Source organism: Heptranchias perlo, chromosome 38, assembly GCF_035084215.1.
Source record: "Heptranchias perlo isolate sHepPer1 chromosome 38, sHepPer1.hap1, whole genome shotgun sequence".
NCBI classification, from domain to species: domain Eukaryota; kingdom Metazoa; phylum Chordata; class Chondrichthyes; order Hexanchiformes; family Hexanchidae; genus Heptranchias; species Heptranchias perlo.
The window spans coordinates 8,077,689-8,103,212 of record NC_090362.1 but is presented as its reverse complement, the minus strand read 5'-3'; the positions used below and the strand labels follow the sequence as shown (position 1 = coordinate 8,103,212).

The 25,524-nt window shown below is 46.2% G+C and overlaps 1 protein-coding gene across 3 annotated transcripts in view; it reads left to right on the top strand.

Annotated features, from left to right (window-relative positions):
* The window catches only part of sv2 (synaptic vesicle glycoprotein 2), a 77,290-nt gene that overhangs the window by 30,330 nt on the left and 21,436 nt on the right, over nucleotides 1-25,524 (top strand). For all 3 annotated transcript variants that reach the window (XM_067973373.1, XM_067973374.1, XM_067973375.1), the window contains exons 6-7: nucleotides 4,299-4,462; nucleotides 24,130-24,210. In XM_067973373.1, the coding sequence (XP_067829474.1) occupies nucleotides 4,299-4,462; nucleotides 24,130-24,210 (245 nt within the window). The remainder of the gene's footprint in view (nucleotides 1-4,298; nucleotides 4,463-24,129; nucleotides 24,211-25,524) is intronic.

Sequence of the window (25,524 nt, the reverse complement as noted above, 5' to 3'; positions counted from 1 at the left end):
TTCCGCCAATGGGAACAGTTTCTCTTTATTTACTTTATCTAAACCCTTCATAATTTTGAACACCTCTATCAAACCTCCTCTGAACCTTCTCTGCTCTAAGGAGAACAACCCCAGCTTCTCCAGCCTATCAACATAACTGAAGTCCCTCGTCCCTGGAACTATTCTAGTAAATCTTTTCTGCACCCTTTCTAAGGCCTTCACATCTTTCCTAAGGTAAAGTGCCCAGAGTCATTCGAGTCAGTCCTTTTATGACCCAATTAAAATATCCTCACTGTTGACTCTTAACAGGAGGTTAACATGACTTTTATGATCTCATGAATGAACTGGCCGACCACTGTAAGAGAACAGTAACTAAGGACAGTGGAATATTGTGCCTCAGACTTTCATGGAGGTCTGAGTTGTGTCTCTAAATATGTATCTCTGAGTTCTGTTAAGAAATTTTAGTAAAATATTTATTAAAGCAGCCAATGTATTGTCCCAATTAAATGTTCCCTGAGACGCATCTGAGGGTGGGACATTGTGTTCCTACTCCATCATGCTGCGCTCCAGGATGTGGGTTTGTCTCTTTCCACAAGAACAGCGATTGAAGTCTCCGCTGAGCCGTGTTCAGGGATCGAGCAGGGTTGTTCCCGCTGGGATACTGGGAAATCGATGTGTAATGGGCTGTGGGCAAGGAGACGGTGAGGAGCAGGCAGTGGGTTTCTTTTCACTCTCTTCCTCACCAATATCTGGTCTAAGCTCCTTCTGACTCCATCGATTCCCTCTCACATAATAGATGACTCATCAATTTTCAACTGATTTCCCCTCTCCATTCCCCCCCCCCACAAGCCAGTTCTACTTGTTATCTCCTGCCTTGCTGCAATCTCTGAGCTCTGTCCACCCATCATTGAGGCTTCAGCTTCTCTGCTTCTACTCCCTCTAACATGGGAGCACTGAGTGGAGGCTTGACACATGCAAGCAGCTGTGGGAAAAGGTGGGGAAGGGGCAATAACTGGAAGCCAGTGAAAAACAAAATAAATCAAGAGATAGAGAGCAATACAGTACTTTACTCTCACGGATACCTGAAACTTACTTCCTAAACACAAAATAACAAAGGATTCAAATTCTAAGAGTTCTTTTTAGGGTCCTTTAATTTAATTCACTAATTTGATGTTTCCTGGCAAAATAAAGAGACCAGTTTCTATGCAAACATCATATCAGTCCTGCTGCGAATGGTTCTGAATTACAAAGCACAATATAAGCACCCAGGGTTAAAAGCAAAATACTGCAGATGCTGGAAATCTGAAATAAAAATAGAAAATGCTGGAGAAGCTCAACAAGTCAGGCAGCGTCTGTGGAGAAAGAAGCAGAGTTAACGACTTCTGACGAAAGGTCTTCGACCTGAAACGTTAACTCTGCTTCTTTCTCCACAGATGCTGCCTGACTTGCTGAGCTGCTCCAGTATTTTCTATTTATATTTTATTATATAAGCACCTAGGGACCAGGACTAGCCCTGCACATGTCTGTACTGGCTGTCAGTGGGGTAGGAGAACTGCAGAGGTACAGCCAGTGTTGGCTGCAGAGATGTGATGGATTGACAGTAAAACTGGACATGAAAGAAGGAAGATGAGTTATCCCAAACCAGGCCTTCAATCAATTCAAAAATGGTTGGTGCAGTACTGGTATCAGCCACGAGGTGTCACATGCACATGTAAGAAACAGGGCCACAAATACAAAGACTGTTGCCGATAACTCAGGCAGCACATCCTTCTTGCATTAACTTTTGAATGTTTGCAAACTGGGCCTGGAGAGCCTGAATGACCTCATTCGAGTTTTTGAGATCCAGCAGTGGATGCAGAAAGTCTTTTTTTTTTAAAAAAAAAGTTATTTTCTGAATACAGTGTAAACCTGCCAACCTTTCATTTCCATTTTCACTATGATAGTAACCAGAAGCACTGCGGACTTTACACCCACTCATAAGCCCGCCGAGATCATAACAACTCGCAATGTAAAAAAAAATTCTCCTCATCTCTCCTCTGGTTCTTTTGCCAATCACCTTAAATCTGTGTCCTCTGGTTACCGACCCTCCTGCCAGTGGAAATAGTTTCTCCCTATTTACTCGATCGAAACCCCTCATGATTTTGAACTCCTCCATTAAATCTCCCCTTAACCGTCTCTGCTCCAAGGTGAACAATCTCAGCTTCTCCAGTGTCTCCACATAACTGAAGTCCCTCATCCCTGGTACCATTCCAGTAAAACCTAAGTTTTGTGTCACCCAATCATTAATTGCTGATTTATCTCTTTTTTCCTTTACTCTTTTGAACCGTGGTAGAGTCCTGCACTATGGATCTCGGCCTTTTGTTCACCGCCGTAATAAAGAAGAAGCTCTGAGATTTTGCTGACTGTTGTCCCTCCTCCTCTCACTGTATGTGCCTTTTAAAAAGTATATTCTTTATAAATCTCAACTAGAATAGAGCATAATGCGGAAATCAGAAAAGCCCTTCAGCTCATCTTCCACACCTGGGCCCTGCTTTATGCCCATGTTACTATTTTCCATCTAATTTAACGACATACTCTTCAGTTTGAATTGTCCGTTTTTTTAATACAGATATATGTGATACCTTGCATTTATTTTAGTTTAAAGCGCGTTTGATTTTTCAGTTCTATGTAGATCTCTAAATTTTACCGCTCTCTTCCGAGCAGCCTACTTTCCCAGAAACCTTGATTATAATTACCTTTTCTCAAGGTTATTTGTAAGGGGTGTGTGAGACAGAGGTAGCGCTCTCGCCTCTGAGTCAGAAGGTTGTGGGTTCAAGTCCCACTCCAGAGACTTGAGCACAAAATCTAGGCTAACACTCCAGTGCAGTACTGAAGGGAGTGCTGCACTGTCGGAGGTGCCGTCTTTTGGTCGATACGTTAAACCGAGGTCCCGCCTGCCTTCCCGGGGATGTAAAAGATCCCATGGCGCTCTTCGAAGGAGATCAAGGGAGTTCTCCCTAGTGTCGCGGCCAATATTTATCCCTTAGCCAACATCACTAAAACAGATTATCTGGTCATTATCACATTGCTGTTTGTGGGACCTTGCTGTGCGCAAATTGGCTGCCGTATTTCCTACATTACGACAGTGACTACATTTCACACCTCATCCCTGAGGTTACAATAGCTCATGAAAACACAGCCCACGAGGAGAGCAGGATAAAGGAGATTGTCAGTCGGTCTTCAAGTCTATGGATGGTTAGGCTTAGACTCATGTCATTCCAACACATTTTTTAAACACACCTGTGGGAACTGTGTGCAGGATGGAGGTGGGTTGGTTTTAAAAAACACACGACAGGAAACAAAAATAAGTTTTTGTGTGGGAGAAACTTTACAGAAATTTACTTTGAAGGTTATATAAAGAAAGAAAGGCTTGTATTTAAAGAGCACCTTCTGGACGTCCCAAAGTGCTTTACAGCCAATGAAGTACTTTTGAAATGTAGTCACTGTTGTAATGTAGGAAACGCGGCAGCCAATTTGTGCACAGCAAGGTCCCACAAACAGCAATGTGATAATGACCGGATAATCTGTTTTCATGATGTTGGCTGAGGGATAAATATTGGCCAGGACACTGGGGAGATCTCGCCTGCTCCTCTTTGAATAGCGCCATGGGATCTTTTACGTCTCCCTGTGAGGGCAGACGGGACCTTGGTTTATCATCTCGACTGAAACGCGGCAGCCCTCCCTCGTAGTCCCTCCAGTACTGCACTGGAGCGTCAGCCTAAATTTTGTGCTGAGGTCTCTGGAGTGGGACTGTGAACCCACAGCCTTCTGACTCAGAGGCAAGAGTGCTACCCACTGAGCCATAGCTGCCGTTCAGTACATGACTACGTGTGGTAGTAATGAAGGTACTGGGCACAAGCTAGATTCCTCTCTCCAAATAGCGACTGAGTCACCCACAATGGCTCCCAAGACCCTCCTAAGGGTTTTGCCTCAATTTCGTCATTGGCAGAGACCTGAAAGCTGCCTGATCTCCCAAATGGCAAAAATTGTGTGACTGGCACAGGGTGGGGGGACAGGGTGTGTATGGCAGGGGACAGGACTCTGCCATGTTGAGTCACATGGCACAGCCTTGATTTGCCGCTGTGTGGTGCAGAAGTGCATAATGCTTTTCTTTCTGATTTAAAAAAAAAGTGGAAAATTTCATACGTTATCATAAAGTTTTAAAAATAAACTCAGTACTGCCTTTAGTTGCAAATGTTTTTAGTTCTCTATGTGTAAACTGAGCTGCTGTACATGACTGTAACAGTGACCTAATACAGTGGCTCTATCCCTGTCCTCAGGCCTAGCTTGGCTGGTTATCCCCAGGACCTCGCTGTCTTTCCAACTGGGCTCTTTGCACTTTCAGAGCTGGAGGGTCTTTGTGATGTTGTGCTCAATACCCAGTCTGTCTTCGGCACTCGTCTATGCTCTGGGGATGCCCGAGAGCCCCAAGTACCTGATGGAGGTAAGAATGCGTCACGTTTAAAATGATCTTTTTGGCAATATTTGCGTGCAACCAAATGTATTTTTTTTTTAACTTTGGCTACAAAACTGTACATTATTAAAACTTGTGTTAAGTGTGCATTTCCTGTCCAATTTCCTGATTTTTGGTCACTCTTTTATGCCAACATTTAACATTCAAGCTGCCTATGTAAACATCTAGAATGGAAATCCTGTATGTAAACAGTTGCCTGTAATGCTTAAGTTGCAAGCTCTGGCCAGTAGGTGGCGTTGTGGAGCGTTTCTGAAGTCTATCTCTCAACTCTGTTGCCAAAATAAAAACATCCTGACTTGGACAGACCTGGCCGTTCCTTCACGGTCACTAGGTAAATTATCCACCCAACATCATGGTGGGAACACCATCGACACCAGGACTGCAGTGGTTCAAGGAGAAGGCCCACCCCCACCACCACCTTCTCAGGGCAACTAGGGACGGGCAATAAATGCAGCCTTGCCCCCGTCCTGAGAATCAATAAAAAGGCCAGCTACGTGGATTGGACTTCCACAGGCTGCCCATCACAGACTTGCTGTTTTTAAGCATGCATTTGCCCTAACTATTGAAAACAACTCATCAAATCACCGTGGGCAATGCCAGAGCACTTCAGTCTTGTTTTCAATAGTTAGGGTTATTCCATGTTTAAAAACAGCAAGTCTGTGATGGGCAGCCTGTGGAAGTCCAATCCGCGTAGCTGGCCTTTTTATTGATTCTCAGGACGGGGGCAAGGCTGCATTTATTGCCCGTCCCTAGTTGCCCTGAGAAGGTGGTGGTGGGGGTGGGCCTTCTCCTTGGACCACTGCAGTCCTGGTGTCGATGGTGTTCCCACCATGATGTTGGGTAGAGAATTTACCTAGTGACCGTGAAGGAACGGCCAGGTCTGTCCAAGTCAGGATGGTGTGTAACTTGGAGGTGATGGGATTCCCGTGATCGTGCTGCTTTTGTCCTCTTGGTGATGGAGGCTGTGGGGCTGAGAAATGTTGTCGAGGTAAACTTGTTAAATGAATTACAGCAATTGGTTACTATGCAGTGAATCAGTTTATTCAGTGTCGGTGTCAGACTTCTGTGTTTTTCTTTGTTGTTTCATATCCACATCTCTATCTATGGTGAGTTCTCTAACTCACCCATTTAAATTTGAACAGATAAACAGTACACACACCAAAGAAAGGAAGTGATTCCTAACCATTGCCAACTTAGTATAACAGGGAAGTCAAATTGTTTTGTGAACACAACAGAAATTTCTAGAACACTTTACATTGGCATTCATCTTACATGTCTGAGGCTTAATATTCTATTCTATTAGAATTATACAGCACAGAAGCATGCCATTCGGCCCATCGTGCCTGTGCTGGCTCTTTAAAGAGCTACCAATTAGTCCCTCTCCCCTGCTCTTTCCCCATAGCTTTGCAAATTTCTCCTTTTTAAGTATTTATCCAATTCCCTTTTGAAAGTTACTGTTGAATCTGCTTCTACCACCCTTTCAGGCAGCGCATTCCAGATCATAACAACTCGCTGTGTAAAAAAATTTCTCCTCTTCTCACCCCTGGATTTTTTGCCAATTATCTTAAATCTGTATTCTCTGGTTAGCGACCCTCTTGTCAGTGGAAACAGTTTCTCCCTATTTACTCTATCAAAACTCAATATAATTTTCAATTAAATCTCCCCTTAACCTTCTCTGCTCTGAGGAGAACAACCCCAGCTTCTCCAGTCTTGACTGAAGTCCCGCATCCCTGGAACCAGTCTAGTAAATCTCCTCTGCACCCTCTCTGAGGCCTTCACATCTTTCCTAAAGCATGGTGGCCAGAATTGGACACAACAATCCAGCTGAGACCTAACCAGTGATTTTTAAAGGTTTACAGTAACTTCCTTGCTTTTGTACTCTCTGCCTCTATTTATAAAGCCCAGGATCCCATATACCTTTTTTTTTAAAACAGCCTTATTAACTTGTCTTGCCACCTTCAAAGATTTGTGCATATGAACCCCCAGGTCGCTCTGATCCAGCACGCCCTTTAAAGTTGTACCATTTATACCTATTGCTACAACTTGTTTAGCAACTAGAAGAGTGAAGGGGTACAGGACAATCTGCTGTGTCATCCTCCCTTGCCTCTGACATTCAATTCCTATGGGGAAGTAAGATTCATAGACATCCTGTGGCTGCACTTCAAGCCTATAATAAGAAATCTGTAAATCAATTTGTAGACTCGTGTCTTTCTATTTGTGATCTGTTGATCGCCCGATGACTCAGCAAGTTTCCCTGATGAGTGGTGGAGCCACACAGGAAGGTCCTTGGCTCAGTCTCTGGTCTGTACTGAGTGAGTTGATCTCAGTGGGGTTGATGGTTGGTTGGCTGCTGCAATTGGCCTTGGTCCCAATGGGTGAGGAGCAGCCAGGGGTCCCACTCCCGATTGCTGTCTAACGACCCCTGCTGTAAGTGCACTTTGTGTGGACATTGGGCTGGACAGAATTGGACTCGGCTGTAATGCCCATGTGGCGGAATAGCCTGCTGCCATTCACTGCTGTGGATAATGGTTATAGGAACATAAGAACAGGACGAGACCATTCAGCCCCTCCAGCCTGTTTGTCCATTCAATTAGATCATGGCTGATCTATATCTTAGCTCCATCTACCCACCTTGGTTCCATAATCCTTAATACCCTCGCCTAAGGGTATTATCAATAGATCAGTTTTAAAATTTTCAATTGGCCCCCCCAGCCTCAACAGCTTTTTGGGGGAGAGAGTTCCAGATTTCCACTGCCCTTTGTGTGAAGTGCTCCTTACATCACCCCAGAATGGCCTAGCTCTAATTTTAAGGTTATACCACCTTGTTCTGGACTCTCCCACCAGAGGAAATAGTTTCTCTCTATCTAAACTATCAACTCCTTTAATCATCTTAAACTCCCCAATTAGATCATCCCTTAATCTTTGGGTAAAATAAACACAATCATGAAGGGAGCAAAGAAAATTGGTATAAAATTGTTTTTTTTTAAAAAGCTCCATGCACATTCTCCCAGATACCACTGAAATTCCTTTCTGTACAGAGAAATACCATATAAAATTTGCTTTGAGCAAGTGAGGTCAGGTGCTAAACGCAGGGAAGGAAAAATTCGCAGCCAGATCAATACGATTCAGGTTATTTCATAATGTGAATGATACATAGCACATGAAAGTAGTGGGAGAGAAATAAAATGACTTGGGGAAAATGAGACCAAAAAGAGTTAAATATGTTATCCATTGGTATAATAACTCCAGACATGTTATAAGCATATTCTCCCTGTCCCTCTTCATTTTTTTTGTGCTTATCGAGGTGAAAGGTGTTGTTGCTGGAAAATGAAACTTTTCCTGTTTCAGGCACCCGGTGTTGGTATCGAGCACTTCACTCTGCCCAAACCACAAGCTGTCAGCCCCAACATCGGAAGAGCCCTCCCTACTGCACCAGTGTGACATTTTACCCATCCTGTAGTCTCTCGGTGAAATTACTGCAGAATTACGGACAGTTTTGTGATGTAGACCCATTCCCCACTAGGAACTGAACTGAGGGACTGCCAACCTCATTTCACGCAGGCCCGTTACAGCCATCAGACAGTGGAGACGTTCACCCCGTCTCTCTGGGCTGGATTTGAACCCAGGCCCCAGAGGTGACAGGCCAACATGGAATACGTAGAAACATATGGAAATGTTGGACAGGAAAAGACCACCTAGTGCATCTAGCCTGTCCCACACAGTCATGATGCCTAATGCAAAATGAAACAGACACTCCCTACCTACCCAGAACCATGTAATCTCCTGGAAGAAGTGAAAAACCAGGTATAAACCCAGGCCAATTAGGGAAAATAAAATCTGGAAGATTCCTCTCCACCCCTTCAGACGATCAAAACTAGTTTAGGAGACCACGTTGACCCTGACTTATATTGCAGGGTACCTACCTCATACAAGGTGAGCTCCACCCCAGCCAGAAACAGGCCCAGCTCTCTCTTGGAGGTATACAGAGAACCAGTGTTCATGCACGAGCCGGCAACCTCTTCCACGGGTCTACAACAACAACAACTTGCATTTACATAGCGCCTTTAATGTAGTAAAACGTCCCAAGGCACTTCTCTGTGAAAAGAAGAACTGCCAAATACCCAGCCTAGTTCTGCCCATACGCAACTTGTAAGTGTGACCTCTGACCCTCCCTAACCGATTCAATTGAAAAAATTGGCCCATGTAAACACAATCTAGTCCTTTCATTATGTGATGAACCTCGATCAAATTGCCTGAGTATACGGACCCAACTCTTTAAGCCTATATGGGTAGTTGAGGTGTTTTAAACTGGGATATAATCTTATAGCCTCCTCTGCACCCTTTCCAAAGCCTCGATATCCCCCACCATGTGAGGAGACCAAGACAGGTCACAATATTCCAAATAAGGCCTCACCAAGGTCTTGTACAAGGACAAAACTGTATGTATTCTTTGGTAGTGAATTGTCTTCTGAATATAATAAATCACCTCGTTCTCTCACGTAGGTTCTTGTGGGAGGATGGGGACTAAACCATGTCCCGTTGACTCTCATTGTATAGATTCCAGGGAACTAAACGGTCTCCATCGCTCCCAAACTGGGAAAAAATTGCCATTCGTTTAGGTTCCAAAGCCGAATGGGGAAGGCATTGAGAGTGACATGGTCTTCTAGTCGATCGATGACCCACTTTCCATAAGCAAATAGGAAAGGGGTGCAGGCTGAGCATGCTCACTAGCGACCCCCAAGGACGAGTGCTCCTGGATGAGTAACTGCACCAAGAGTTAACTTTGTTTTTGAACTGCTTACCACACCAAATACAGAATGACATAGACATAGAATGTACAGCACAGAAACAGGCCATTCGGCCCAACTGGCCTATGCCAGTGTTTATGCCCCACACAAGCCTCCTCCCACCTTACTTCATCTAACCCTATCATCATATTCCATTCTTTTCTCCCACATGTACTTATCTAGCTTCCTCTTAAATTCATCCGCCTCAACCGCTCCATGTGGTAGCGACTTCCACATTATCACCACTCTGAGTAAAGCAATTTCTCCTGAATTCCTCATTGGATTCATTAGTGACTACCTCATATTTATGGCCCCTAATTTAGTCAAACCGCTGCCAAGCATCGGGAGCACAGCTGAGAATTCTAATCACTTTTGTGCAAAATATGCTGTCAAGTGTACTCGCTTTTTGTTGAGATTGAATTGCTGAATGATTAAATGGGCTGGGATGCAACGATTTGCAAATTGGCCATTTGTAAAAATTCATTTATAGAAATCCTGATTCAAGCACGAATTTCTTGGCCGGCATGTGTTTGGCTGTTACATTTCCACACTGCAAAAACCTGCAGCAGTACAAATTATCAAATGATTCAAAGGCATTTTCTTGCGTTTTATGTATTCAGTACAGCAAGGGAGATGACGGCTGCTGATATTTCTGGGCTTGTAAACCCTGAATAAGATGGTAATGGTGTGCCAGTCAGCAGAGCTTCTTCAGTGTGCATTCACTGTCTAGTCTGCATGCAAATGTAGCCTCCGAAAGCTTGTGAATTTAAAATAAAATTGCTGGACTATAACTTGGTGTTGTAAAATTGTTTACAATTGCAAATGTGGAAGCAATTCATAAACCAGTCAGCAGGTGGTGCCAGTCCAGACCAGCCATAGCACCAGCCTCTGCCTCTTTGGCACAATTATGGATTTAAATGGAGTCTCTTACTCTTGATACGTTCTATCGTAGGACCATAGAACTGTAGAGCTCCATACTTATCCCAGTCATTCTATACTCTTCAGGTGTATATCATAGAATTATACACCACAGAAGGAGGCCATTTGGCCCATTTCACGACCTCAGTACATCCCAAAGTGCTTTACAGCCAATAAACATACTTTTTTGAAGTGTAGTCACTGTTGTAATGTAGGAAACGCAGCAGCCAATTTATGCACAGCAAGGTCCCACTATCAGCAATGTGATAATTACTGGATAATCTGTTTTAGTGTTGTTGGTTGAGGGATAAATATTGGCCAGGACACTGGAGAACTCCCCCTGCTCTTCGGAATAGTGCCGTGGGATCTTTTACGTCCACCTGAGAGGGCAGACGGGGCCTCGGTTTAACGTCTCCATCGAAAAACGGCACCTCCGACAGCACTGCACTGGAGTGTCAGCCCAGATTTTATGCTCAAGTCTCTGGAGTGGGGCTTGAACCCACAACCTTCTGACTCAGAGGCGAGAGTGCTGCCATTGTGGCACGGCTAACACCGTGAACACACCAGCATTGATCAGTGCCGAGGAAACATTGGCATCACTTGGGACAGAGGAACCGATGATTGTCGTTGATGCTGGGGACTCACTGAGGCTCAACACCGAGACAATCTCCAAAGATCTTTTTATGCACTTTGGTGCCAATAGGTCACGTGCACCAACTGGGAAAATCAGCACTGAAAGAGTGGCACCGTCACTGGCAAATCAAACTAGAACTGTCCAAGAAGATAGCTATCAGCCTAGTAATATGTTCTTCTACTCAGACATGGTCCTTTCAGCCCAAATGTCCCAGCACCATAATACCTCCTGAAACAACCTCTACTCCAGTCTACCCTTTGGACAATGATCTCTTGAAGCATCATTATTCCTATGAAAGACATTGGCAGACCTCCCAATCCCTCATCCAAGAAAGGACCTCAAAACAGTCCCAGCTCCCCACTGTGGGGTTGGGTAATCCTCCTCTAGCTCATAAGATAGATATAGATCAGGGAGGCCACTCGGCCCACCTTAGTATGTCTGCCCAGACCAACATTCCCCCACCCTGCCATCTAACTGACTCTTGAATGAATGTGTGAGGTTTTTGCCTCCTGTCACCACCCAGGCTGACCATTCATTGACCTGAGTAAAGGTGTCACTCAATGTTTTGCTCTTTTCTCTTGTTGTCCATATCTCTCCCCAATCCCCCCCCCCCCCACCCAAGCCCTCCCATCTCTTTTGAGAGCAGATTCCAGGAAATTGAGCTGAATGTGGTGCAGTTCCCCAGACAAAATGTTGGAAAGCCAGAGTACACTGCATGACCAATTTGCCTCCCTGGACAAGAGGTACAAAAGTTTGTCGAAATCATGATCCCAGGGCATGCTCGCCAATGCCCCCCCACCGTAATGTGGAGATGCAGGATCCTTTTATCTTGCTTCATTGTCTGTGAAGTGCTTTGGAACGTCCTGGGGTCGTGAAAGGCGTTATACAAATGCAAGTCTTTCTTTCCTCTATCTAGAAGCAATCGGCGACAAGGGGACAGGAAGAACAAGAGGGAAATAACAAATTGGTGAGGGTGTATCATTGGACTAAAGCTGCAGATAGACAATAGGCATTGAAAGTGTTGCCTAAAGCCTCAGTGTAAGGGCTCTGGGGTCTTTCCATCCTGGACTGGAATCCTTCCCCTGCATCTCACATTCACCACATAAGCTGGTTTACACGGGATTCCTCTTGACAACGTCCCTTTGAGTCACAGACGCTGAGGTAGGGGCCGGTAGACCGAGTCTCCATGGAACTCTGACCGGTCAGTATCTCACAGCAAAACCTCCAGCCTCCCGACAGGGTACAAGAGACTGGGTACGCTTGAGTAATGAATTTACCAACAAGGGTCTAATCAGATTAGAGCAACATGTCACCAGATACTCATAGTCCAGGTCGTTTCATGGATCAAGGCATTTTCCAGTCAGTTGTTGGCTCTGATTGAGGCCTAAGTGAAACCTGGTATGTTGCAGAAGGAAGCAGTAGTTCATGCCAGGACTTGGTATCAAGGTCCAGGGCATTTGGTGCAAGCTGATAGGGTTATGCCTATTGTCACTCCCGTTGGAGCTGCAGCAGCAATTCTTTGAGGGGAGGGGTGTTTTTAAGACATGGGTAGAGCAGCTTCTAGGACAATAACAACTTGCATTTATATAGAGCCTTTAACGTAGTAAAACATCCCAAGGCGCTTCACAGGAGCGATTACACTAAGCCACATAAGGAGATATTAGGACAGGTGACCAAAAGCTTGGTCAAAGAGGTAGGTTTTAAGAAGCCTTAAAGGAGGACAACAGATATGTGTGCTATGGCAGGAGCGGCCACACAAAGCAGGATCCTTTTTAAGAGCCCCGCCCTTTGATAAAATTCAGGCAAGCTGCGATTTTTTTCATGGTGCTACCAAAGGTCCCATTTGGCGATACCCCAGAACTTTCCCTGGCTTTCAAGTGATATCTGTGCCGAGAAGCTCCCCTGGGATCCTCCCGTGCATCGACTGCCCCAGGTCTCGCATGAATGACGGTGTATATTTCCACACCCTTATCTAGCACTTTAGTAGAAAGCTGATTGCAGGAATTTGTTGCTGCGTGTGGAAGCCACGCTACATAGGCACAGAAGAGGGCCATACAGCCCCTCGAGCCTTTCCCCCTATTCTAATAGGTCATGGCTTAACCACCTCCACCATTTATCCGCCTGTGCTCCATAATCACTTGCTACCCTCACCTGACTCAAATCTATCAGACTAAAAAGCAATTGTCCCAGCCTTTTAACAGTCCGAGTCTTGTACCTTCCTGATTTCCCTCCACCCAGTTCCCCTCTTTAAGGGTTGCCTGTATTTTTCTTGGTGAGCTCCCCTAAATTCCCCCGTTTCCTGGCGCCCTCCCCTAAATTCCCCCGTTTCCTGGCGCCCTCCCCTAAATTCCCCCGTTTCCTGGTGCCCTCCCCTAAATTCCCCATTGACAGGTGCCCTCCCCTAAATTCCCCATTGACAGGTGCCCTCCCCTAAATTCCCCATTGACAGGCGCCCTCCCCTAAATTCCCCCGTTTCCTGGCGCCCTCCCCTAAATTCCCCCGTTTCCTGGCGCCCTCCCCTAAATTCCCCCGTTTCCTGGCGCCCTCCCCTAAATTCCCCCATTGACGGGCGCCCTCCCCTAAATTCCCCCATTGACGGGCGCCCTCCCCTAAATTCCCCCATTGACAGGCACCCTCCCCTAAATTCCCCCATTGACAGGCGCCCTCCCCTGAATTCCCCCATTGACGGGCGCCCTCCCCTGAATTCCCCCATTGACGGGCGCCCTCCCCTGAATTCCCCCATTGACGGGCGCCCTCCCCTGAATTCCCCCATTGACGGGCGCCCTCCCCTGAATTCCCCCATTGACAGGCGCCCTCCCCTGAATTCCCCCATTGACAGGCGCCCTCCCCTGAATTCCCCCATTGACAGGCGCCCTCCCCATATCTCTCCTAAATGGCCTAGCTCTAATTTTAAGATTGTCCCCTTGTCCATGATTCCCCCTCCAGAGGTAAGTTTCTCCGTATCTACCCTATCGAATCCTTTTAACATTTTAAACTCCCATCGGATCGCCCGCCAATCTTCTATTCGAGAATACAAACTGTTTATGCAAACTGACCTCATAATTTAACCCTCTCAGCCTCCGCTATGGCGGTTTCAGCCATCCTAAAGACTCGTGTTTCCATGTCAGTATGAATGCCACCGGTTTTGCCCGTCATTTTCAAGGGGCAAAGATTTCAGTGCAAGGAACTCCCCTTCAGCTTCTCAGCATCCATGGTTTTCAGAAAGTGCCTCTCTGTGGTCGCAGGACATCTCCAGATGCAGCACCTTGCTGTGCATCTGCACCTGGATGAGTGGCTTATCAAAGCCCAATAGCAGATACTCAGTGTAGTCCAAAGGCTGAGATGTATAACAAAAGTCCCAGCTACAACGCAAGTTAATATTCCAGGAGATGTTGTATTGGATAAGCCAGCAGAAAGTATTTCTGTCTTTTTGCGCTCAGGAATCTTATTTTCCTCTTTACAGGAAACGTTGTGGATGCCAACGAAAGGATATTTAAAACCAAGGCCTTATGGCAGCAACTGTTTCTATAGATCCTAAGGCCTGGCTCTTTATGCTACCACTTTAGCTGAAATTGCTGAGCCAGTGGCCTCCCTTTCCCAACCAATGAGTTTCTAAATGGCTCTGGGCCCTAGACCTCTCGTGATGGTGGTAACAGACATTTGCCAGGATGGGCTACCCTTACAGAGGGGAACAGGGTGCAGGGCAGAACATACAAAATTGATGGATGGGAAAAGACCAGCTGGCCTATCAAGCCTGCCCCACACACTATAATGTCTGGAGCATCATGACTAGACACTTCCTATGCCCCTCCCAATCTCCCACTGTAGCCATGTAATCTGCTGGAAGAAGCACAATAAAGACTCCATTTGATCTTCAAGCAATAAGACTAGCTCTGGAACTCTTCCAGGCCATAGTAGAGGGCAACATAAAATGCCTGTGCTCGGACAACACTGCATTGAGTGTCAGCCTTGGCTCAGCGGCAGCACCTTCGCCTCTGGCAGAAGGTTGTGGACTCCGATGCCGCTATTTTGAAGAAGAGCAGCAGAGTTCTTTCTGTGCCCTGGCCATTATTTATCCCTCAACCAACATCACTTAAACAGATTATCTGGACGTGTATATCATTGCTGTTTGTGGAAGCTTGCTGTGCGCAAATTGGCTGCTGCGTTTCCCAATGTTACAACAGTGACGACACTTCATAAGAACTTAATTGGCTGTAAAGCGCTTTGGGATATCCTGCAGTCGTGAAAGGCGCGATATAAATACAAGTCTGTTTTTTCTTATTGGTGCACTATATCAACTGAAGGGGAGGGGGGTCTCATTCCTTTTCTCCTCATCAAGAGGTGATCCTGCTATTAAACTAGTATCTGGGTCACAGGATCACTCTTGGCTCAAGATTAATTGGGGTACACAGAACGGCAGCAAACACCTTGAATTATCTTGCCATTTGCTCTCGTATCTGGGTGATCAGGGCATTTTCAGGTGTCGGATCCGCACGGGAAGCAGTGAAATGCAGAAGTGACGGGCTTCCCTCTGTGTACCGGTCTCCTGGATCCTGGACCTAAGTGATGCCTTCAACTGTTTTAGTAATTGTAAAAAGAAAGACTTGAATTTATACAGTGTCTTTCATGACAGGATGTCCCAAAGCGCTTTATAGCCAATGAAATACTTTTTTGAAGTGTAGTCACTGTTGTAATGTAGGGAAATACGGCAGCCAATTTTCCCACCCAAGCTCCCATAAACAGATATGTGCTAATGAGCAGATAATCTGCTTTAGTGATGCTATAGAATCATAGAAAGGTTACAGCACGGAAGGAGGCCTTTCGGCCCATCGAGTCCGCGCCGGCTCTATGCAAGAGCAATCCAGCTAGTCTCACTCCCCTGCCCTATCCCCATAGCCCTGCAGATTTTTTCCTTTCAAGTACTTATCCAGTTCCCTTTTGAAGGCCATGATTGAATCTGCCTCCACCACCCCCTTGGGCAGTGCGTTCCAGATCCTAACCACTCGCTGTGGAAAAAAGTTTTTCCTCATGTCACCTTTGGTTCTTTTGCCAATCACCTTAAATCTATGTTCTCTGGTTCTTGACCCTTTTGCCATTGGGAACAGTTTCTCTTTATCTACTCTGTCTAGACCCTTCATGATTTTGAATCCCTCTATCAAATCTCCTCGCAACAGTCTCTGTTCCAAGGAGAACAACTCCAGCTTCTCCAGTCTATCCACGTAACTAAAGTCCCTCATCCCTGGAATCATTCCAGTAAATCTCTTCTGCAACCTCTCTTAAGGCCTTCACATCTTCCCTGAAGTGCAGTGCCCAAAACTGGACACAATACTCCAGTTGTGGCCGAACCAGTGTTTTAAAAAAGGTTCATCATGACTTCCATCCTTTTGTACTCTCTGCCTCTATTTATAAAGCCCAGTATCCCATATGCTTTTTTAACCGCTTTCTCAACCTGCCCTGCCACCTTCAATGATTTGTGCACATATACCCCCAGATCTCTTTGTTCCTAGAGTTAAACTCTAGTTTATATTGCCTCTCCTTGTTCTTCCTACCGAAATGTATCACTTAGCATCTTTCTGGGTTAAATTTCATCTGCCATGTGCCTGCCCATGCCACCAGCCTCTTGAAGTCTATCACTATCCTCCTCACTGTTTACTACCCTTCCAAGTTTTGTGTCATCTGCAAATTTTGAAATTGTGCCCTGTACACCCAAGTCCAAATCATTAATATATATCAAGAAAAGCAGTGGTCCCAGCACTGACCCCTGGTTAAGGAATAAATATAGACCAGGACACCGTGGAGAACGCCCATACTCTCCTTCAACATAGTGCCATGGGAACTACTACTCCCACCCGAGGACAGAAGGGGCCTCGATTTAACGTCTCCCCCAAAAGACGGCACCTCCAACAGTGCAGCACTCCCTCAGTACTGCACTGAAAGGCCAGCCTAAATTTTGTGCTCAAGTCTCTTGACCACCAGATTGGCAGTTACTGTTGCATTTTGCTGATGGCGAATCAGTGCAGTTTTTCAACATCTGCTGCTGTCTTTCCCCCGCCTCTGAAGCCTACATTACAGAACTCTTGCTAATAGCTTAAGTTACTTCACTGTAGCCTGTGCGTTTTATTGATGTGCTGCTCTCCAAGTTCAAAGGTTAGATCTAATTATAATTACCGTCTCCGTATCAGCGTGGTTCGGCAAAACCAAGCTTGCATATTAAAGGATCAATTTTTGACCTTTGTAAGCTAAAAATATAAGTTTGAGTGATCAGAATAAACGTTATCTAGTTGGCTGCTTTTGCCATGAAATCGGCACTTTTCACATGCAGTGCGATGAGTCATTCCTGACTCATGAATATTCGACAACCCCATACTAACTTCCCAAATCCTCCCATTGTTCCTTCAAAGTCAACCATTTTAATAAGTCAATTGTCCCCGTTAACACCTTCTTTCCCTGCCTCCGCCCTGTGAAAACATCCATTGTCCCCTTTGGTAATGGTGGCATTGCATGCGGGCATAAAAAGGGATCGGCATTACAAAAAGAACTTGCATTTATATAACTCCTTCAACATAGTAAAACGTCCCAAGGGGCTTCACAGGAGCGCCATAAGATAAAAATTGACACCGAGCCAAAGAAGGACATTAGGACAGGTGACCAAACACTTGGTTAAAAAGGCCAATATTTATCCCTTAAACAGTCATCACTAAAACAGATTATCTGCTCATTATCACTTTGCTGTTTGTGGGACCTTGGTTAAAGAGAGAGGTTTTAAGCAGCGTCTTAAAGGAGGATGGAAAGGCGAAGAGGTTTGGGGAGGGAATTCCAGAGTTCAGGGCCTGGACAATTGAGGGCACGGCCGTCAACAGTAGAGAAAAGGGTGGGGGATGCACAAAAGGCCAGAATTGGAGGAACGCAGAGTTCCTGGAGGGTTATAGAGCTGGAGGAGGTTTCAGAGATGGAGAGGGACGAAGCCATGGAGGGATTTGAATGCAAGACAAACCAATGAACAGAAATTTATCAACGTTTTTAACATATATTTTGGTGAGAATCACAATTACTTTCCCACAAATTATGCTGATTGCCACTGGAAAGTCAAAGCTTTGAAACCTGTGGTTTCCCCAGATATCTCCACTTAACTGCAGGTTACACATGGTGAGTACGGTTACATGGATGACTCCTGGGTAAATCACCCAAGTGACCACTCCATGTGTGAGACTGAATGGCAGTATGGGCCCATTGGCATTATGGCTCAGGGCAGTCTGGCCCTGGGAGGGTGACACGGAAATGGCCTCCCTTTGTTCTTAAGTTTTTATAGATGACATGCCAACTGCTGGTCTCCTGCAGGGACATTGGAGGCTGGATGAATGGAGATCGGTCCTTGTCTGAGGTGCCGTGTCTCCATACACATAGAGTTCCTCAAAATAATTATATTTTCCTGATATGTTGGCAATAGACCCATCCCATACCCCAAAAGATTCTCTTTTTGAGATTTTTTTGAGAAGCATAAATTGGCGATTACTGATTTGGACACTGAGCCAGTCGCTGTGCCAGTGTTCTCACACAATGGTGCCATTTTATGTCATTCTGAGACACTCAGCTATTCACTGTGTTTACCAGCTAGAGGAGGAGGCTCTTGTCATTGTTGGGCACGTTGGCAGACGTAAAGAAAATTGAATCAGTTTGTGTGCTGCAACAAGCTGGGCTCATCATCTTACGCTTGGGAATCGGGTTAGTCTCGAAATGTTAAAGCCTTCACTTGCAATCTCACATTTCGCCCATCTTAGCTCATCCATTAGGAGAAAAAAGAAAGACTTGCATTTATATAGCGCCTTTCACGACCTCAGGATGTCCCAAAGCGCTATACAGCCAATGGAGTACTTTTGAAGTGTAGTCACTGTTGTAATGTAGGGAACGCGGCAGCGAATTTGCGCACAGCAAGCTCCCTCAAACAGCAATAATATACAAGATCAGATAATCTGTTTTAGTGATGTTGGTTGAGGGATAAATATTGGCCAGGGCACCGGGGAGAACTTCCCTGCTCTTCTTCAAAATGGTGCCATGGGATCTTTTACGTCTACCTGAGAGGGCAGACGGGGCCTCAGTTTAGCAGCGTTCCCTCAGTACTGAACTGGAGTGTCAGCCTAGATTTTGTGCTCAAGTCGGGAATTGGCCTTGAACCCACAACCATCTGACTCAGAGGCGAGAGTGCTACCAGAGTCACAGGTGACAAATGAAACCTATAGTCCCTCTCTTCAGAGCATCCAATATTTCTAAAATGATTCCAGGGTTTTTGATATTATCCCTAATGAAGAGGATTCCAAATAAAATGGCAGCTCCTAGGCAGCTTGAAATCAGCAGGTTTAAACGTGGAACAGAAAGTGTATAGAAATCTCCCCGAGACAATTCAAATGAATTCACTTCCTCTAAGATTTCTTCAGAACACAGTCAACACTCCATGAGCAACACCAGGAGTGACCTGGATTTCTTTCCTCTGTACTCATGTTCTATTATGAATATTTATTTCACTGTTTAGTGCAGCCACTGATCAACAAAGCCATAGCAAATTGCCAATGGCTAAATATGGATTCTGCTTTTTTTGGAGATGCACTGATTGTTATTTCTGTACGTTTCCTTCATGCCTACCTCTTATTGATCCAACACTCAGTGAGTTTTGGAAGGTGTCCAATGTACCACCACTACCCTTCCAACCACTTCTATCAGCAACCGCAGACATATCTGGACTTGTCTGAGGAACAACGCTTGCCCAGGCTTAGATTCAGCAGGGATGTGATGACCGAGTTGTGTCATACCCGTCATGATGATTTCCGGCCAAACTCCAGGCACTTCCAGTGATTGTCAAGGTCACTTTAGCCATGAACTTTTATGCCTCTGGCTCTTTCTAGGCTACTAAGGCGGACATTAGCAGCATCTGTCATCTGATAGTCCTCCAATACATTAAGCAGGTGACAACTTCATCGCCACCTAGATGGCCACTTGCCAACAGCAGGAGAGAGCCCCAGTGTTTTTCCCAATGGCTGGCTTTCCTATAGTCCAGGATATCATTGGTTGCACGCAGGTAGCCATACGTGCTCCAACACACGAGAGGCTCTTAGGATTGAGGTGGCACTTGATCTCTGTGTCCATGAACCGGAGATGGTCCTGGTGTAATACTTCTACTTGAATCATTCCATCAGTGCAGACTCATACAGATGAATATCTGCTTCCGCAGCAGGCATGATGCCTTGATTTTAAGACAGTCCCCACCATTCCCACTTATTTGATATGCAAAGAAAAGTCCAAGGTTGGCTTCCATCTCCAACTGTGACCGTTGCGACCACTAAGTCAGGGCCCTAGAGCTGCTGAGCCGGTTCAGGCACCCACCAGAACCATCGCTGAACACACCGTAGACAGAGTCAAGCGAAGATTCATCGTCTGCTGACTGCTCCATAACTTTGACAAGATTTCAATATTGACCAGCTGCAACAGGAAGGCACGGAACACCAAGGAGAATCATTGAGGAGCCTGAGGATTCAGCTGTGCAACGGGCTTTGCCAGCTGCGAGAGCTTTTTTGACAGTCACTCATAGATGAAACTTTCACATAATTATCCCTTCCACCCACACTTGGCATGAACAATCCTCTCTCCATTGTTCCCATGAGCTGGAAAAAAAATCAACCACATTTGCACAGCTACCTATCTAACCGCCAGCTAAACAACTCCTCTAAACAGCACATACATTTCCCTGAGCCATACAAATGAAATTCTCTGCAACTTAAGTGGCACCATATTTTATTCAAAATGTGTAATGTCTCTGACTCTAGTGCCTGATTCTCCACTGCTTCTTCTTTCTAACAGTCTGTGTGTATGCCTTGTGTTATAAACCGGATAGCCCGGTGGTGAAGGATAGAACACTAGAGCCTGGTCTTCAGTTGCTTCCAAGCCTTTATTCACAGAGATCCACATTACACCCACCGTGCACCCCCTAGATAAGCTCTCATATAAATAGATACAAGTAAGTCCCCAGTTGATACGCACCATCTGAATACAATTAATATTAATTGATATAAATCAGATATAATTAACACCTTGTGCTGTGCCACCTAATCTTGCTGCTTCTCTGTACTGCCCCATGGCTGGAGTTTACAAGATGGCTGGCAGCTGCGTGTCTACGAGAGCCACTCGATCTCTGTATGCATGAGCCTGGGATGGACCTGGACTCGTACTTCTGCAGGTGCAACCTGGCACTGTCTGCATCGTGGATCACCTGAAGTCATTGGAGAGGGTTGGCTAGATGTTTTTGTTGTCGGGAGAGACAGCATAATCATCTATTGCCTCCTCAGCCTTCCCCCTGCTCTTAGGCTCCTTGTTACTGTGCCCACTGACCTACGAGCCAGGAGCACCAATGGCATTATTGAAGCCCCAATCAACATCCTTCTGTGTTCAAACAGTGCACCTGTCTAAGGAGGAACTTTGACCATCCGTGGCTGCTATGGAGAGAGTCTGGGCATTCATGAGAAATACAATGATTGGTAATGGGACTTGCGCCAAAGGGAGCTCTGCTGCAAGTGTTCCTGGAATTGCCAAATGTCTAAAGTTGGAGTGCAGAGTTTCTATCCTGTATACGCATGAAATAAAACCAGAAAATGCTTGAAATACTCAGCAAGTCAGGAGAGAAACAGAGTTAATGTTTCAGGTCGTTGACCATTCATCAGAACTCAGCAAACACATGATCAAACGCAAGGAGGGAAACCGATAGCAATGAAGATGCCAAACATCTGAGTTGTAGAATCCTTCGCATTATGAATTGGATAGCCCGGTGGTGAAGGATAGAATACTAAAGCCTAGTCTTCAGTTGCTTCCAAGCCTTTATTCCCGCAGTTTGACATTACACACCCTCCTATAAAAGGACACAAGAGAGGCCCCAATTATTAATAGCCACCACCTGAAGACAATTGACACCTAATTGATATAAATAACAGATACAATTAACACTTCATACGAGCTGCTATTTGATGAAAGCTGGTGTGTTGTTCTCCAATGACTCCTAATCTTTCATCCTCACAAAGCATCATTAAACACTGGATCCCAGAGATCAGGATCCCAGAGGTCATTGTGGAGGGATGTGTTCTTGTCTGCTGGCCAGCTGCTTCCTGCTCCTCCTGTACCACTTACCCCTGCTCCAGCTCACTTGTGCTGAGTTTCACCGAGTTCAGTTTTCTCCAGGATGCTGTGCTGATGCTTTCTAATTTCTCCAGGATGCTGTGCTGATACTTGCTGCTGTGAGGTTGACTGATGCAGTGTGGCTTGAGGTGCTTGGTTGCTCCTGGTTACTGGTCCCCGCCTAAGCTTCTTATGCCTCACATACAGAAACAGAAGAAAAAAGTGTTGAAAATATGTCCTCGCTCGTGGCACGTAGCATTTTCCTGTACAACCTGTTGTTCAATGCATTGTTTGGTGTCAGTGAGTGTGTGACTGAATAGGATGGGAGAGTAAAGCAAGGATAAGTATGCTATGGTCCCTGACCTGGGACAACCCTCCTACTTTCTCGCTTCTTGCTTCCTCTTCAATGTCTGCTCCCTGTATTTGGAGAGCTTCTCAAAAGTCAGCCTCTTGCTATGTGCTCTGTTCTGCAAAACCAGTGCGAGGTATTTAGTTGGTTGTGTGACATACACTGAAACCCATGTATCAGAGAGGTATCCATTGCTTCATGTAGGTGCTCCACATTGAAGGAGTTGGCAGAAGACTGTACCCTTCAGAGTCCTACTGAAGGAGGTGATGCAGGGAAGGTTCTAGGAAGTGTACAGTGCTGCCTAGTGGACAACCATGGGCAGCAGAAGAAATAGTCAGAGGACATGGGGGTAGACAGGAACATTTCATACCAGTAATAGTTGCTGTATTGCATAACTGAGGTCACAGTGCGGTCCCCTACCTTGCTACTCCTGGCGAGGTCATTGAACTTTTTCCAGCTCTGCCCCATTCCCGCCCACTTACTGGGCAAGTTGCAAGCAGCTTGCATGAATCGCGCCCACCACTCACCCACCTTGAGCAAGTGAGTTGAACCTGGAAGTTACGCCGCGTTTGGCAAATGTTAAGTTAGGAGTGTGTAAATGTTGTACCACCTGACAGTCCGGACATGGCAATCGACCCCTTATAAACAACAGGCTCTGCTCTCTCATTTCAGTGGGTTTGTGATCTATTATTGTCACCACTGCATTTGCGAAAAGTCTTGTCCGCCCATCTGTCGCTCAGCGACTATCTTGACTGGGTTAGTTATCGGTGCTGAAAGAAAGAAGAAACAAAGACCTGCATTTATATAGCACCTCTAGCGGCCTCAGGATGTCCCAAAGCACTTTACAGGAGATTTATTAGTGACTATCTTATATTTATAACCTCTAGTTTTGGACTCTTCCACAAGTGGAATCATTTTATCTAGGTCTATCCCATCAAACCCTTTCATTATCTTAAAGATCCTCAGTCTTCTCTTTTCTAGAGAAAAAAGCTCCAGCCTGTTCAGCCTTTCCTGATAAGCATATCCTCTCAGTTCTGGTATCATCCTTGTGAATCTTTTTTGCACCTTCTCCAATTCCCTAATATCCTTTTTGTAATATGGAGAGCAGAACTGTTCACAATACTCCAAGTGTGGTCTAAACAAGGTTCTATATAAGTTTAACATAACTTCAATGCTTTTCAATTATATCCCTCTAGAAATGAACGCCAATGCTTGGTTTGCCTTTTTTATGGCCTCATTAGCCTGCACCGCCACTTTTAGTGATTTATGTATCTGTTCCCCGAGATCCCTTTGCTCTTATCATCGAAGAAGTGTAGTCACTGTTGTAATGTAGGCAACACGGCAGCCAATTTGCGCACTGCAAGGTCCCACAAATAGCAATGTGATAATGACCAGATAAACTGTTTGTGATGTTGGTTGAGGGATCAATATTGACCAGGACACCGGGGAGAACTCCCCTGCTCTTCTTCCAATAGTGCCATGGGATCTTTTACGTCCACTTGAGAGGACAGACGGTGCCTCGGTTTAAAGTCTCTTCCGATAGACGGCACCTCCGACAGTGCAGCACTCCCTCAGCACTGCACTGAAGCATCAGCCTAGATTTTGTGCTCAATTCTCTGGAGTGGGACTTGAACCCACAACCATCTGACTCAAGAGGCGAGAGTGCCACCCACTGAGCTCCGAGTGTTGGAGGTCTAGGCAGAGGGTAAGGGCTAGAGGCGGAGGAGGGTTATCGGGGGCGATTGCTGGTGGGGAATTAAAGTAATAAAATGACTCTTTATCTTTCCCCATTCAGGCTGGTCGGGAGGAGGAGGCTCTCCGTGTTTTCCAACGCATGTTTTACTGGAATCACCGTGGGTCAGCTCGCTCATTCTCAGTAAGCAAGCTGCAGTTCTTTTTCTCTTCTGTCCGCTTCCTGCACCTTCATTCACTTTAACACTGCCCTCCGTACTCGCCTGTGCATTATCTGTCTCTCTCATACTGCTCCTATTTATCTTTTGCTCAGATGTTAATGGCTGTGCAGAATTCTGAACTCCTGCCAAAGGTAAATTCTAACTTGCTGATGCTTTGTTCGTTTCCAACTATACAAACATGTCCAGAAATCTTTGTGAGTCCAAGAAACCAATTCCCAGTTACACCTTGATCTGGGAATTGATGCGTGATTATCTGGACAGTTTATGTTTTTAGGGCATCAAAATCCAGTTATCAGGGTACTGTGAATCTATCAGGAGATTCTTGTTATAGGGCGGGTGAGGGTCTGTGTGGGTGGGTGAGGGTGTGTGGGTGGGTGAGGGTGTGGGTGGGTGGGAGGATAAGTGGGTGGGCGAGGTTGTGTGGGAGGGTATGTGGGTGGGTGAGGATATGTGGGTGGAAGAGGGTGTGGGTGGGTGAGGATATGTGGGTGGGTGTGTGGGTGGGTGGGTGGGAGGGTGTGTGGGTGGGTGGGAGGGTGTGTGGGAGGGTTTGTGAATGAATCAGGGTGTGGGAGGGTATGTGAGTGGGTGAGGGTGTGTGGGAGCGTATGTGGGTGTGGGTGGGTGAGGGTGTGTGGGCGGGTGAGGGTTTGTGGGAGGGTATGTGGGTGTGGGTGGGTGAGGGTGTGTGGGTGGGTGAGGGTGTGTGGGAGGGTATGTGGGTGTGGGTGGGTGAGGGTGTGTGGGTGGGTGAGGGTGTGTGGGAGGGTGAGGGTGTGTGGGAGGGTATGTGGGTGTGGGTGGGTGTGGGTGGGTGAGGGTGTGTGGGCGGGTGAGGGTTTGTGGGAGGGTATGTGGGTGGGTGAGGGTTTGTGGGAGGGTATGTGGGTGTGGGTGGGTGTGGGTGGGTGAGGGTGTGTGGGCGGGTGAGGGTTTGTGGGAGGGTATGTGTGGGTGGGTGGGTGAGGGTTTGTGGGAGGGTATGTGGGTGTGAGTGGGTGTGGGTTGGTGAGGGTGTGTGTAGTGGGTGAGGGTGTGTGGTTGGGTGAGGGTATGTGAGTGGGTGTTGGTGGGTGGGTGAGGGTGAGGGTGGGTGTGAGTGGGTGAGGGTGGGTGTGTGAGGGTGGGTGTGAGTGGGTGAGGGTGGGTGTGTGGGTATGTGGTTGGGTGAGGGTATGTGAGTGGGTGAGGGTGTGTGAGTGGGTGAGGGTATGTGAGTGGGTGAGGGTGGGTGGGTGAGGGTGAGGGTGGGTGTGTGGGTGTGAGTGGGTGAGGGT